Raw genomic sequence first — 14,708 nt, 5'->3', positions numbered from 1 at the left:
CACATACACACATACACACACAGTATGTGATGTATATTACCATTATTCAGAATGTGAACTATGCATACATTTAAAAATCAGATTGTATTTTAAATTAGATGCCAATGCAGATGGCAAATGCCCCCCCCCCGGTCCAATCTGCCCCTCGCCCTCGTGTAACTCGGACTCCCAGGTAGCCCTGTGCCCTGACTCCTCAGTGCATAGTGTAATTGTGGAAACCCTCAGGAAAACAATTCAGGCTATGACTGGGAATCTCATGATTCATGATACAAAAGTACACACACGCACACGCGCACACACACATGCATGATTCTCATGATTCTCATGATTCGCGCACACACACATGCATGATTCTCATGATTCTCATGATTCATGATACAAAAGTACACACACGCACACGCGCACACACACATGCAAACATACCCACACACACCTCGATCTGAGATTTAGGACTTGATGTGTGTGTGCACAGGGCGATAGCCTGGGATAGGAGCCATGTTCTGTCCGTTACAACACATCGGTCAGGCAGGACAACCTTTGGCCTGCTCTCTGTTTGTCAGTGTTGTCCTAACTCTTACCCCAGCACAGCTGAACAACAGTGTGCTCTCCTGCCCACCACAGTCTGGGCAATAACCCGGTCACCTCCACAAACAGCAGGACATAAAAAGTGACGCCCAGTTGTCAACATTTAGCAACAAATACAGATAAAAGCCATTCTCAGGTCCACCTCCTCAATCTTTGTGTTAAAGACATCGATAGTAATATCTTTGAAGACGCTAATCCATCTCTTGACCTCCTGTTCTTGTCTTAAGTATAAGTATATATACTCTTTTGATCCCGTGAGGGACAAACGATGGCTTGGATACTCACCCTCTGCACGTCAAAGTTCTTCTGTGGTTGGATGTCTGCTTTGACCTCCTGGAGAAGGAGCATCGTCATGGCGATGGTAACCAAGGCGATCCTCATTGTTGCTTGAAGAGGGTATGTGAGTGACAGGGAGAAGGATATTGAGCACGCTTGACTGTAGCTCTGGATAGGACTGTTCAAAAGGAACTGGAAATGCCTGTTTTTTGGTGTACATTTTTGGAACACTTTCCTCCATTTCAAACGCTCCTCCCATCCTTCTCGAAAGCCAACCAGTGTTGCGCCAAGACCAGGAGGGGCAACAAACGGACAGAGACCTCAACAGAAAGTAGCAGGCTGCAGGTTGTCTACAACAGATTGGCCAGAACAAATTCGCTGAAAGAAAATGAAGATAGCAATCCGGTGGCTTATCAGAAATTCAGCTTTGATAGAGCACAGTAAATTCTAGCGAATGGCATGGACCCACACACAGAGACAGACAGACACACACACACACACACACACACACACACACACACACACACAGACACGGACACACAGTATGTAGTGTATATTCACCACCTTCTGTCTCAGTGCTCTTTACAAACATCAGAGCACATATCCCATGGTTCAATGATGACAAGCATTGAATGAAAGTGCACACACATCTACAAAAAAATAAACAGGTGCCAGGCATAAGGCTGAGTCAACATATGAAAAATTAAAGAGATACCCACACAGTGTTATAGCTCCCAGAGTGGTTAATTAATAAACCACTCTGGGAGCTTATATAACAGTGTGCGTATATCTCTTTATTTTTTCAATGATGACAAGACCCTGCAGATAAACAAATGAAAAATTAAGCATGTGAAATATTTTAGAACGTTAAATACATTTAAAGGCTCTAGCCCCAAACTCTGATGGTACACTACCAGTCAAAAGTTTAGGAACACCCCAATTTGTCAATTTTTTAATTGAAACTCAAGTAGTTCAAGTCCAGTGAATAGTTTGAAATGGTACAAATGTAAGTGCTGAACTGCCAGAGGCTAAAAAAAGGTAAGGTTACCCAAAACTGAAAAATAATGTACATTAATAGAATCGTTTTTGAGAGTCAACAACTTGCGTGATAGGCGGCTCACAGGACAACAGCTTCAAGCACAGCCTGGTCGACGTACACACACACATGCGTACACACACATACACACATGCGTACACACACACACACACACATAGGTAGATAATAGAAACACAGGACAACAGCTTCACAGCTTAATAGGGGTTGTAGTAAGCAAGTCTCAGTTTCAACTGTGAAGAGACTTCGAGTTGCAGGTTTGACAGGTCGAGTTGCAGCAAGAAAACGATTGCTAAGATGTCAGAATAAGAAAAAGAGGCCTGGGCCATGAAACACCTCCATGGACTACTGAAGACTGGAAGAACCCATTAAGGACTGATGAATCAAAATTTTGGTTCAACACACAGGAATTTGGTACGCCGTAGAGTAGGCAAATGGATGGTTCCTCAGTGTGCAACATCAACTGTCAAACATGGAGGAGGAAGTGTGATGGTCTGGGGCGCTTTTGCTGGATCCAGGGTCGGTGACTTGTCCAGAGAGATGGGCACCCTGAATCAAAACAGCTACCACAGCATTCTGCAGTGCCATGCAGTACCCTCTGGTATGCGCCTAGTGGGTCAAGGCAGTGGTGTAGTCTTGTTAGCTGTAGTGGGTATATTGTGATGTAGTCTTGTTAGCTGTAGTGGGTATACTGTGATCAAGCCCAAATGTTAATACGTATCATGCCTATTTCAAGTGGGTATATGGTGATGCTTTTTAAGTGGGTATACTGCGTAGTCCTGTGTATCACATAGACTACACCACCGGGTCAAGGATTCATCCTAGAGCAAGATAACGACCCAAAACATAAGTCGACTGCAAAAACTGCTTATCTAACAAAATCTAACCAAGTGTTATTAATCTTATATCAAGATAAATAAAACTAATTGGTATTGTTTTCAGTATAAAGAGACTTACCTAGCGCTTTCTTGTGAAATAATTTGACTTAATTTAAAAAAAAATTGACTTATTTTAAGACATCTCATCTTAAAAACAAGCAAATTTGTCCTAAAAACAAGCAAATTTGTCTGCCAGTGCGTTGAGCAAATTTGTCTTGATAAGACTCCTTAAAACAAGTTAAACTTCTTAAATTAAGTCAAAATGATCTAACGGGAGAGCACTAGGTAAGTCTTTTCATGCTAAAAACAATACCAAATAGATTTTTTAATCTTAATATAAGATCAATAACACTTGGTTAGATTTCATTTTTGGTAACATTCCAAAATAAGGTGCCATAATAAATAGCAAACTAGTAATTACCTAACCCTTTGTTAATATTTGTTAATTGTTACTAAAATATCTATTTGGCACAAGTTAATAGTTTTTTCATCATTAATTAAATATTAGTTGTTTGCATAAAATCTGTATGTTAATGTTTTAACAAATCTATTAACTAATATTGTATTAATATATGTTAATAGTTAACTAAATATATTTTTGGCACTAATTAAGTTATTTCTTACATCATTTAAATTTTAAATGTTTATTTAAGTTAATGACATATTATTATTTATCTAGCTTTTCTGATTAGCTTTGTGGATAATTTATGGAATTTATGGTTTATGGCTTTATGGTCTTGTGGGGTGTATAAGGCACCCTACTGCCAGTGGTTGGTTGTGTGAGTTTGCGCTCCTCTTCTTCCACTTCATCCTTATTGGATACCTCTGTGGTTGGCTGTCCTGTAATTGACCTGTCGCTAAGCCCCGCCCCCCATTGTTACCGTGTGAAAACTCGGACAAACAAACCAGACTTGATTTGAAATACATTGTGGACAATGGCAGCTGTATATGAAAGCAGGTTTTGAGGACGTTTTGGTCGAAAAAGGATTTACTTTCCTTCAGAAGCTATCAAAAGGGACTTAATTATGCTATGGAGGGGTGTATTCAAAACTTTAGAATACAAGGTCATACATACAAGTCATACAAGGAAGTTTATTGTCACATGCATATAGTTACTGGAAGTAAGAAATGCAGTGAAATTATGTCTGGTGTCAGCCTATTTGTGCAAAGTGGGGGGGGGGGGGGGGGGGGTAAAAAGTGCAGTAGAAGAGGGGTTTAGTAGATTAAGTGGCAAGGGCTGCATAAGAAAGGTGAGGGAGGATTGGAATTGGGGGGCACCAATTCCACCCAACAAGGAGCACCCAAGAGCAACAGGGGCAAGGAAAAACTCCCTTACCAAGGAAGAAACCTTGGGCAGATCCACGGCTCAAGGGGCTAACCCAACTGCCAGGGGTCTTGGTGTGTGTGTTGGGGGGATGACAGGGGAGATGGGATAGTGTGCTGTGTATGTGGGGAGAGGGCAGTGTGCAATACAGTATGTGTGTTGGAGAAGCTTCCTCATGAGACAATGTGCTGTGTATTGGGGGGGGGGGGGGGGGGGGCAGTGTGCTGTAAGTATGTTGGGGATGTGTGTTGGAGAAGCTTCCTGATGAAATAATGTGCTGTGTATGTAGGGGAGAGGGGGGGGGGGGGGGGGGCAGTGTACTGCAAGTATGGTGAAGGGACTTACTATTGCAAGCAGAGTACTGTATGTATGATGTATGTGAGTGATGAAGATGTGTGTGTGGGCGGGAGGGGAGTGTAGCAGTGACTGTGTGTGTGTGTGTGTAGTGTGCGTGTGGATAGGTGGGGGCAGTGTGCTGTAAGTATGTAGAGGATGTGTGTTGGAGAAGATCCTGAAGACAATGTGCTGTGTATGTAGGGGGGGGGGGGGGGGGGGGGGGGGGGCGGGCAGTGTGCAGCAAACTTACTTACAAACAGCTTACTGTAGCAAGCAGTGTGCTGTATGTATGTGAGGTGATGACAGTGATGATGTAAGTGTGTGTGTTTTTTGTGTGTGTGTTGGGGATGGGGGTCGGGTGGGGGGTGGGGGGGGGCAGAAAGGCTAGGCAATCAAGGACATGGGTAGATGGAGGAGAAATCAAAAATAATAAATAAAAAGTTCTATGGAGATGTGCAAAAGTTGGAGAAAGTCAGATATGTGTGTGTGTGTGTGTGTGTTTTGACGTGTGATGAAATAAGAAAATAATAAAAGGTCTATAGCATAGGGTGAGGGATGTAAAAGTGCTAAAAGTCTTGTAGGTGTGTGTGTGTGTGTGTGGGGGGGGGGCTCATAGTTGAGGTCAGAGTTGGGAAATGTTTGAGAGTGCTGAAGAGTGAATGTGTGCAAAGTCAGTATAGTGTGAGTTCAGAGTTCGGATGGCCTGGGGATAAAAGCTTCTCCTGAGTCTCTCAGTTCTGGCTTTGTGACTACATAGGCGTCTTCTTGATTTCAGCGGTAGGAATAATCCATTGTTAGGATGAGAAGAGTCCTTCAGAATCTTTTGGGCTCTTAGGAGTACTCTTCTGGAATAGATATCTTGTAGAGCAGGGAGTTGAGTTCTTATAGTACGTTCAGCTGAGCGCACTACTCTCTGCAGAGTACTACAATCTCTAACTGTGGAGTTCCCATACCAGGTGATGATGCTACCAGTTAGAACACTCTCAACCGCTGAAGTGTAGAAGGCCTTCATGATGGATGTAGAAACTTTGAATTTCCTTAGCTGACGAAGGAAGTAGAGTCGTTGTCTGGACTTCATACATACAAGGACAAGCAGTTGTGGCGAGTAGCCGTGCAAAAACCACTGACGTTAATGCTAGCTAGCTAGCTAGTGGAAGATTGATACTAAGATATGTTAGGTTACGTTAATATTCGATGTAGTAAGAATATAGTAGTTGGTTAATGAGCATTTTCATCATGGGATTTAACAGGGAACCTGTGCCCACGTTGTTGGCTTAGTAGCCGACATTACGTCGAGCTGTTGCAAACGCGAGAGACGTCCTGTAGGCTACTGTTGATGAAAATACACCCCGTTTTCTAGCCTCTCGGGGTACCGGCTATCAGTATTACACGTCCCACTGCAAAACGTTTGACCATGGTTATCCGTCGGGTTTTTTTGAGTTAATAAACTACATAAATAACCATTAATTTGTCATGTTATGCCTCCTCCCTGTTGTTTCCTATGGAGTTGTACGAGCTGATGTCCGAGTCCCGTTGAGGCTGGACTGTCATTGGCTCATCAGCGTTCTAAGGGTGGCGCTTAGCGACAGGTCAATTGGTGACTCTCTGTCTAGTGTTTGAAAGTAGTGTACTCTTTGCCTTTGGAAGTACTATTTGGTTGCTGCTTGAATTTGGTGAAATTCAGGGGAGGGGGGTGTAACAGAGTTAGAAATGTAGTTTAGTGTTTGTATGTGATTTTCGCCGTAATTAAGCAGCTTTATTGAGATTGGTGTTTTGGAGCCCCCTTTGGAGAAACGCTATACTGCAGCTCTGCTGCATTTTTGTCCTTGTATTGTTGCCATAGCCGATCAGAAGCGGTATGCTTTGCATTGTGTAGGTTGACTGTATAAAGCTCTCCCCACTTTGTTTTAATTTTGTAACTGTAAAATGTTGTTTGAGTTGAAAACTTTGATATACCACCGGTATTATGTTACTTTACATGTATTGTTAAGATTTGGTTGCAATTCTATCAACTTAGAGACCACGAGTTCATACACAGTTCTAACGTGACTAGCTGTAAACTCCGCTAGCAACTTTCCATGCATTCAGTGTAGTTTAGCTTAGTGTGCATGGAAAGTGCAATTCAGTCTAGCAGGAAATGAATGTACATTTAGTTTAGCATTATGTTTATGCATTACCTCCGAATGGTCTACGTCTGTGAGTGTTTAGTGAGTCTCAGAATATTAATAAACTGTCGTTCTGTGCACCTGAACATTCCATGTCGCATGTCTCCCTTGCTAGTAGGGCTGACAGTGATGGTATAGGAATGATGCATGTAATATAGCCCATTCAACTACTTGTTTTGTTTTAACTTTTCCTAAAGGAATAAATGTGATAAGCCAGTTTTGGTCTCAGTCCCTTCACCGTCTGACTAGTTATATATTACTAATATATTAATAAAGCTTAACCAACTTTATTATAAGGGTCCCCCATACTGATAGTTATATATTACTAATATATTAAGCTTAACCAACTTTATTGTAAGGGACTCCACACTGATAGCTATATACTACTAATATATTAATTAAGCTTAACCAACTTTATTATAAGGGTCCCCCATACTGATAGTTATATATTACTAATATATTAATTAAGCTTAACCAACTTTATTATAAGGGACCCCACGCTTATAGCTATATACTACTAATATATTAATTAAACTTAACCAACTTTATTGCAAGCGGTTCTGGCGCCAACAACAGTGGCAGCATGTCAAGGTAGCTCCTTGTTTTTTTCTTGAATTTCTCCTTGGGGATCAATAAAGTATCTATCTATCTATCTATTGTAAGGGTCCTATGGAGAGCGGTTCATATTGGGATAGGCAGAAGCACAGTTTAATAACAATTAGTTAAATAAAAAGTCATTAACTTTTCTATTAACATATAGTTTGCAATAAACATTTAACATTTAAATGATGCAAGAAATAACTGTTAATTAGTGCCAAAAAGACATTTAGTTAACTATTAACACATATTAATACAATATTAGTTAATAGATTTGCTAAAACATTAACATACAGATTTTATGCAAACAACTAATATTTAATTAATGATTATGGCACCTTATTATGGAGTGTTACCTCATTTTTTGCAGTGAAGCTATGCCAGAACTACCTTAGGAAAAAGAACAAGATGCTAAGATTGAAAACATGGAGTGGCCAGCACAGTCTCTACCGAAAATTCGGGGTGTTCTAAAACTTTTGACTGGTAGTGTATATTATACACAAAAAAATAAGAATAGAAACAACTACCTTCCAAACAGAAAGAGAAACTTCCTAACCATGGATGTCTCCTGAAAGTGAGAACCACTAGAAATCCATTTTTAAATCTCTGTCTCAGTGTTCCCATGGTTATTGTGTAGCAATACAGCATCACTGGAAACTCAAAATACAACTAAAAAACTGGAAGCCTCACTTAGTGCTTATTCAAACAATTAAGTTTTTGTGTCTCTGTTCAGTGCTGGTATACCTTTTTATATTTGATGAATACAAAGAATATTCTTAAACAACGTTGGGTCCGATTGACATGGGCGGTTTATGAGCCACTGAGTGAATGGAGGGCCAGTGGATATAGGTGTTGTAGTCTTTGCATTCATGTGCATGTATGTGTAGACAAAAGCCTGGGATCTTGGTTTTACTCTGTTTTTGAGTCATTTCATTAAAAGCTTCACAGTGCAAATTATGCACAACATTAAGCAGTTCACAACTGTAGAAAAAGAGTCTAATAGGGGTGGCAGGCCACACTCAGGTTAAGGTTGTCTCTCAGGAAAGGCTGCATGTGCCCTCATACTGCACATACGACAGATTGAACACACACACACACGATGATGATGTAATCACTGAAACAACCACGACGACCAAAAATGTATATATCTTTTTTATTAATATTGATTCTTAGATGCCTTTTTTAAACTTCCAGAGCATGATTTACAGCTATCGTTTGTTTTCTTTTTTTTTCAACAAGAGGACCTCAGCGTGACGCAGCACACCTCAAACACCTCCCCTACACACACAGTAACAGCACTGTCTACAGCCTGGAGATACAGTCTCCCTCACACACACACATGTGCTATCCTTCAGTTCCTCTCGCTCTTTCAATCTTTTCAGTTCCACCACTGTTGCATTAAGTTGTTCCTGAGTACCGAAACATAAACAGAGGGACGATAACACAGCAGTGCAAACTGCAGACCAATACAGTGGGGCTACGATGGGGTGACCAAAAGGGTGAAGCGACTCAAGAGACACCTCAGACAAGAGAGATAACAGGAATGTCAAACTGAACCATGAGGAGGTCTCTGTGTTTGAAATGACCATCAATTAGAGTACACACGTGTTTGTGTTTATTTATGCTGAAAGGGCAACTGGGAGATTCGCTGAGTGCTTGCTGCCATAATGTTGGTCGCCACGACAACTCACAAGAATGAGGACATGAAGACAAGCTAAATATATATTGCAATAAGTGGACCACTGACGAAACAACATTGTCTTTGCACAGTACATGTGATGTGTGGCTGTGTCAAATGTCAAATTAAGCTAGCAAAACATATATTCAAAATACAAGTAGGCCTAGTGTGACACCAGTGCATTAAAAAAAGAGCATATTTCAAATGTTCTTCATGATACTGAAGAAAATGAAATGCACTGATACTTTGAACAACCCGCCTGGTCAAAACCACAAAGTAAAACATGGGGAGAAAGGGGGTGTCAGGTAAATATGGAAAGTTGAAATGCAGCTGCAGTATGCAGCGATGATGCACAGCACCACCATGAGGCTGGAATGGTGAACTGCAAGGTGCTCTCTCCTACTTCTGTGCGCAGATCCTTAAAAATAGGCTGCAGCGACACACACAGACAAAGCATGAAAACACTACTGAGGAGGTCTGTGTGTACACACACACATACACGCACCCTGGTTTCATGTCAGCAGCACAGTAGGAAGCTCACAGGCTAGGATGTTGGACAATTGGACACACCATTTAAATCAGGTGTGTGATAAACGGACATCTGACTGACATTACAACAATGGTGAGGGAGAGCTTAGCCCTTCTGCCATAGATGGCCGTTAGTTTTAACATAATGCGCCAAAGAGCAGCACCTCTGCTGATGTGGCTGAACTGTGTTCCTGTTACAGGCAGATTTGGGAGTCACAGGTGAGAGAACAACACTCTAGAGCTCTCTGGAGGGTTCTGGAGCTCTGGAGCTACAGAGAGGATCCTGCCTGTCACTGCTGCCACTGTGGCCTTCATCCACACTCTTTCCAGAGGTCAGTGTATGTACGTGTGTGTGTGTTAGTGTGCGCATGTGCATGGCTACTACAATGAGTGAGTGTGTGTTTGTGTGTATGAGTGAGTATGTGTGTTCAAGACATAACCAATCAGAGCCTCGGCAAGAGGAGTCCGTTGCTATCATGGGACTGATTAACACACACACACACACAGACACACACACACATATGAAATGGATCAACAGGACCCATTCAACACAAGTAAAAGCAGCAGGATTTGCTAATGGATATGGGGAGTCATGTGGATGGTCGTCCACCCCCCGTTAAAGCAGAGCTTCATCCACACCTGCAGCTGTGACGAGTGCAACAAAAGCACAATCAAAACGCAAAATTACATACCGATTAAATGGATCCATACAGAATTTTCACACACACATTATAATTTAAAATTACAAAAAAAAAAAAAAATATCAGAATAAAAACATGAAAAAAAAAAAAAAAACAGGAATCAGTGTGGGTACAAGAGATAGCACAAATGTGTCACAGGACTACACACTCCCCTCTTTTAAGCAGACTCTGCAAGTCTTCCAAGTGGAGCTCTTTCTGGTGACCCCCGACCCCATCTAATCACCTAACCCTACATCAATCATTTCATTAATAGAGAAGCCTTTTAAAACTGGTGTTTGCCTGCGTGTTCCAATACATTTTATTTAATTTTATAAATACTTTTATTGTTATTGTTATTAATTGTTTTGCTGTCGCACTTCTCTTTGTGCTATGCAGGATAAGGAGACGAAACATGGAGATATTACTTATTGTGAGGTTCGAGATGACGGTGAGTGCTTGTGTCGGACACACCTTGTGTGAAACACCTACACAAAAAAAAAACCACACACACACATACATTCATGATTTAAAAACAAAACACAAAAAAGAAGAGAAAAGAAAGAAAAGAGCTCAAAACAAAGGAAGCTTGAGAAAGAGTGAGAGAAGCCACCGGGGGGCGCTAGAGATTTCCCTTCCCCCGGAGTCCGAAGACTTGATTGATATTTGGCTCAAGAAAAAAAAAAAAAAAAAACCCTTCGGAGTGCTTTGGAGGATGCTTATGGTCGCTTTTGGACATGTTTAATAAAATATATACGCTTGACATGACAAAAAGATAAAAAGGTGTCACTTTGGAGAGATCAAAGATCAGGCGGTATGGAGAAAAGGAATAGGAAGAGGCATCGGCATGATGGAATCACTCAGGATGCAAAACAGAGGTGCCTGAACACTGGACTGGGTTGGAATGAGCGAGAGATGAAGAGAGAGAGAGAGAGAGAGAGAGAGAGAGAGGGGGGAGAGAGAGAGAGAGAGAGAGAGAGAGAGAGAGAGAGATGGGATGATGAATCCCAGAATGATGGAATGATTAATGACAGAAGAGGGATGACGGATGTGCGAAGAGTGAAAAACACACACAGGCCGGAGGTTTCTGGAAAGAGAGCGAGGGATGAAGAGAGAATGAGGAGAAGGATGAGAGGGCGTGATGGTGCAGGTACCCTGTGAGTTTTTTGCAACACTCACAGTAAGGCACAGAACTCTGCTTGTGTTGATCATTCATGCCGGCTGATTTAAAGTACAGACAGAAGCAAGACGAGACTGAACTGAGTGAACAAATAAACAAACAACCAAGGAACACACACACACACACACAAACAAAACACTTATGATGGATGCACTTTTTTCCCTTTGTCCCCCCTTCACATCGGTTTTTCCTCCTTGCCCCGTTTCTCTCCATCCCTTGTTTTCTCCTCCATCCCTTCATTTCTCCTCCCTCCCTCTTCTCTCTATCTTCTTCAGAACATGTGATGCGTCTCCTCCATGGAGGTCTTCGCTCTTTAGCACCAGAATATTGCACTCACTTCAAAAACATCTTCATCCTCGTCACCATCCTCCTCCTCCTTATCATCGTCATCTCCATGACAGCACGGAGCTGGAGGTTCAGGTGTGTCTACTCCACCGGTATCCTCCTATATAGTTTTTCCTTCTTCTGTCCAATTGCAAAGGAAACGTGTCCGGCAGGACGAAACCAGCCCTTCGAGCTCAACCTACACAATGCCAAAGGCGTGAAGCTGCCAGGAAGTGCTACTTCTTTTTTGGATTTGAGTACAAAGCTTTACAGTGGAGGTTCCCTTATCCCTATTTCACAAGACCCATTAGGACTAGTAACACTGCCCTCTACTGGAGTGGAGGAGTAGCCTAATTAGCACAGTCGCACAGAGCACACAACCCAAGTGCAATGATAAAAAAAAAAAACATTTAAATAATAATAAAAAAAACGACCATAGTACAAGAAATCAAAAGACAACAATCATGTCTTTAAATATTAATCAAGACTACACTACAACTTAAATATTTTTGGTGCGATGCAGGTCCTTTAAATAAATAGTGTTGATTGTGTGTCACCCCGTGGCTAATTGCTTAAGTAGCAGCTAACACTGTAACTCACGTGGCTCAGATCCGGCCCACGTTTGTTTCAGAGTCGGCTGCCAACAGATCTACGGGGCAGTTAGCCACGCGGCAGCTCTTATTGCATGCTAACCCTCTGCAGTTCGCTATGCGATGGCTCTTATTGCACACAAACCCTCTGTGGTTTTTGTAATTTGTAGCACATACTCCTCCGTTAGCGACATGCATTAGGGGACCCGTTAGCGAGCCTAGCCTAGCCTAGCCTAGCTTAATGAGAGAGGTCAATCTGTCTCACTGGTTGTGAGATGGTGGCAGTAGGGGACAGAGCCAAACTGGAGTCTAATGGGAGATGTTGTGCAGGTTGAGCTGAAGGGGCTGGTGGGTTGGCGTCCAACACCACACACATACACACATGACACACACACACACACATGCGTGAGACACGCACGTGTGCTTCAGTCCTTTTCAGTCCTATTCGGTTTCCAAGAAGTCCTTTGTGTATTCAGCCATTGTTTGTTGATTTAGTCATATTTAGCTTTTATTTAGTTTTTCTTTTTTTATTGTTGTTTTTTTTCTCCTTTTTATCGCCATGATGCCAGTCAGCCCAACGCCATGCTGTCCCAGTGGGCATCCTGATTGGGCAGAGTGATGCTGTGGGCGTGGCCGGGATGCGCTGATTGGTGGAATGGCATTCCTGGGTGTGGCTAATGAGGTGCTGGGGGCTGGGTCTATGAGAGAGGAGAGAAGGAGGCGACTGTTCATTGGTTGAAATGTGTTCCTGTCTCCCCTCACTGTGGCCACTGAGGTAACGAGGGGCGTGGTTTGGTGTCGAGGGGCGGGGGGGGAGGTGGGTTGGTCGGAGTGTTGAGAGAGGTTTCAGGGCAGCGTGGGCGGGGCTTGAGCATGGGTCTGAGCAGGTATTGGGCAGCGCCAGCCTGACGGACAGACCTTAGAGTTTCTGCTTCCCGGAGACGATGCAGCGGTGGAGGTCCTCGGTTATCTCCACATAAGCTCCCCTACTAGAGTCCAGGAAGTACAGTTTGTCCGACACCTCGCAAGGGTTGAAGCCCTCACGACGCATTTCCATCTTCTGAAACTTGAAGGTTCCTGAGAGACAGATGGACAAAAGTGTGTGAGAGCACAGAACTCAGAATTCTGTGAGACTCCGAGATGTGGCCAGCAAAATGCATACTGTATGTCTCTGTGCGCGTGTGGCCTGCAAAATATGTGTGTGTGAGGCCAAGTGTGTATGTGTGTGTGTGTGTGTGTGTCTAGGGTGGGGTGGGACATGCAGCATGTGTGTGAGTTATAGTGTGTGTATAGGTGTGTATACAGTCTAGAGTAAGAGGATGGGGCATATGTGCATGAGTGAGTGTAAACTTACGTGTGTGTGTGTGTGTGTGTGTGTGTGTGTGTGTGTGTGTGTTCGCGTGTGTTGGAGTCTCACCTGTCTTGTTGACCTCTGGCAGAAAGCGTAGGAAGACGGGTCGGGCATATGGGGGCAGCGCCTTCTCCATGTCCCGCACAAACTTCTCCAGGTTGGTGTTGTGTTCCGGGTCTGCAATGGCTGCCATACCCGCCTTGCCCTCCGCCCCTGCAGAGAGAGAGACATTATTTTGTTATTCTACTGTGTTATCTGTAACACTGGCTTTGGCAAATGAATTTGAATTTAAATTTGAGAGAGAGAATGAGAGAGAGAGAGAGAAAGAGAGAGACAGACAGACAGACAGATAGACAGAGAGAGAGACAGAGACAAGAGAGAGAGAGAGAGAGAGAGCGAGAGAGAGAGAGAGAGAGAACATATGAGATCTCACACACACACACGCACACACACGCCCGCCCACATGCGCATCTGTCCGATCTGGACAGAACACATTCCCACATTGTTTTTTTTTTTCTTTCTGAAATGTCACAGCAGATTTACTACAAGCGCCAGGCCCAAAGCATCGACTGCAATATTCAAAAGCTGAATGCTGCCACTCACAGTGACAGCCAATAAACTCAAACACAGCCTCCAGCACCTCCAGTTCAAGTCTCTCACAGTAGAAGAGTGCAGCGCACAGCTGCAGGACACAAGGCATGCGGAGAAGCATCCAACGCTTCAACACGCACACACAACTCACACGATGATACACTCCATATATGGGGATGGGCCCTGCCGTCCGCATTCTGCATGCACCAAGTTATATATCTGAATTTGTGTCCGATTTACGTCCTGTTTTCCCCCTCTAATAACTGGTATAGCCAGTATATACAGAATGTTATATTAGACTATTGTTTTTTTTTTGTCTTCATCATGCAAAAGCCTTTACTCCAAAATAAAATGAACCACAGCTCTTGTAAAAACATCTTGTAGATTATTTTGTCATGGTAATACAACAAAATGTTATAGGGCAAAAAAATGCATAACATTGCATTACAATTATAAACACAATAGATATTCCTGACAATTTATATCTATCTAATCTGAGATGGTAGAGCTGGGAGAATACAAATCAACACAGAGAGGTCTAACAGCATTGATTCATGAAAGGTATGGGTTGGGT

At 42.7% G+C, this 14,708-nt stretch overlaps 2 protein-coding genes across 15 annotated transcripts in view; both read right to left on the bottom strand.

The window, feature by feature from the left end:
* ptgdsa (prostaglandin D2 synthase a) overlaps positions 1–1,084 on the bottom strand; it is a 5,827-nt gene extending 4,743 nt beyond the window's left edge. For 6 of the 12 annotated variants that reach the window (XR_006021562.1, XM_042059289.1, XM_042059290.1 and 3 more), the window contains exon 1: positions 871–1,084. Coding sequence is in view for 11 of the 12 variants with exons in the window: in XM_042059289.1 (XP_041915223.1) it covers positions 871–966 (96 nt within the window). In the remaining variant the exon portion in view is untranslated. The remainder of the gene's footprint in view (positions 1–870) is intronic. The other 6 variants (XM_042059297.1, XM_042059296.1, XM_042059298.1 and 3 more) reach the window with 3 other exon arrangements.
* Positions 1,085–8,354: 7,270 nt separating this feature from the next.
* slc27a4 (solute carrier family 27 member 4) overlaps positions 8,355–14,708 on the bottom strand; it is a 30,301-nt gene continuing 23,947 nt past the window's right edge. For 2 of the 3 annotated variants that reach the window (XM_042059406.1, XM_042059405.1), the window contains exons 12-13: positions 13,610–13,756; positions 8,355–13,269 (exon numbers count right to left, since the gene is read on the bottom strand). In XM_042059406.1, coding sequence (XP_041915340.1) covers positions 13,112–13,269; positions 13,610–13,756 — 305 coding nt within the window. In that variant the 3' untranslated portion in view covers positions 8,355–13,111. The remainder of the gene's footprint in view (positions 13,270–13,609; positions 13,757–14,708) is intronic. The other variant, XR_006021591.1, reaches the window with a different exon arrangement.

The sequence above is a fragment of the Alosa sapidissima genome, chromosome 13, assembly GCF_018492685.1.
Source record: "Alosa sapidissima isolate fAloSap1 chromosome 13, fAloSap1.pri, whole genome shotgun sequence".
NCBI lineage: Eukaryota > Metazoa > Chordata > Actinopteri > Clupeiformes > Clupeidae > Alosa > Alosa sapidissima.
The sequence above is the reverse complement of the archived record's forward strand: the minus strand, read 5'-3'. Positions and strand labels throughout refer to the sequence as shown.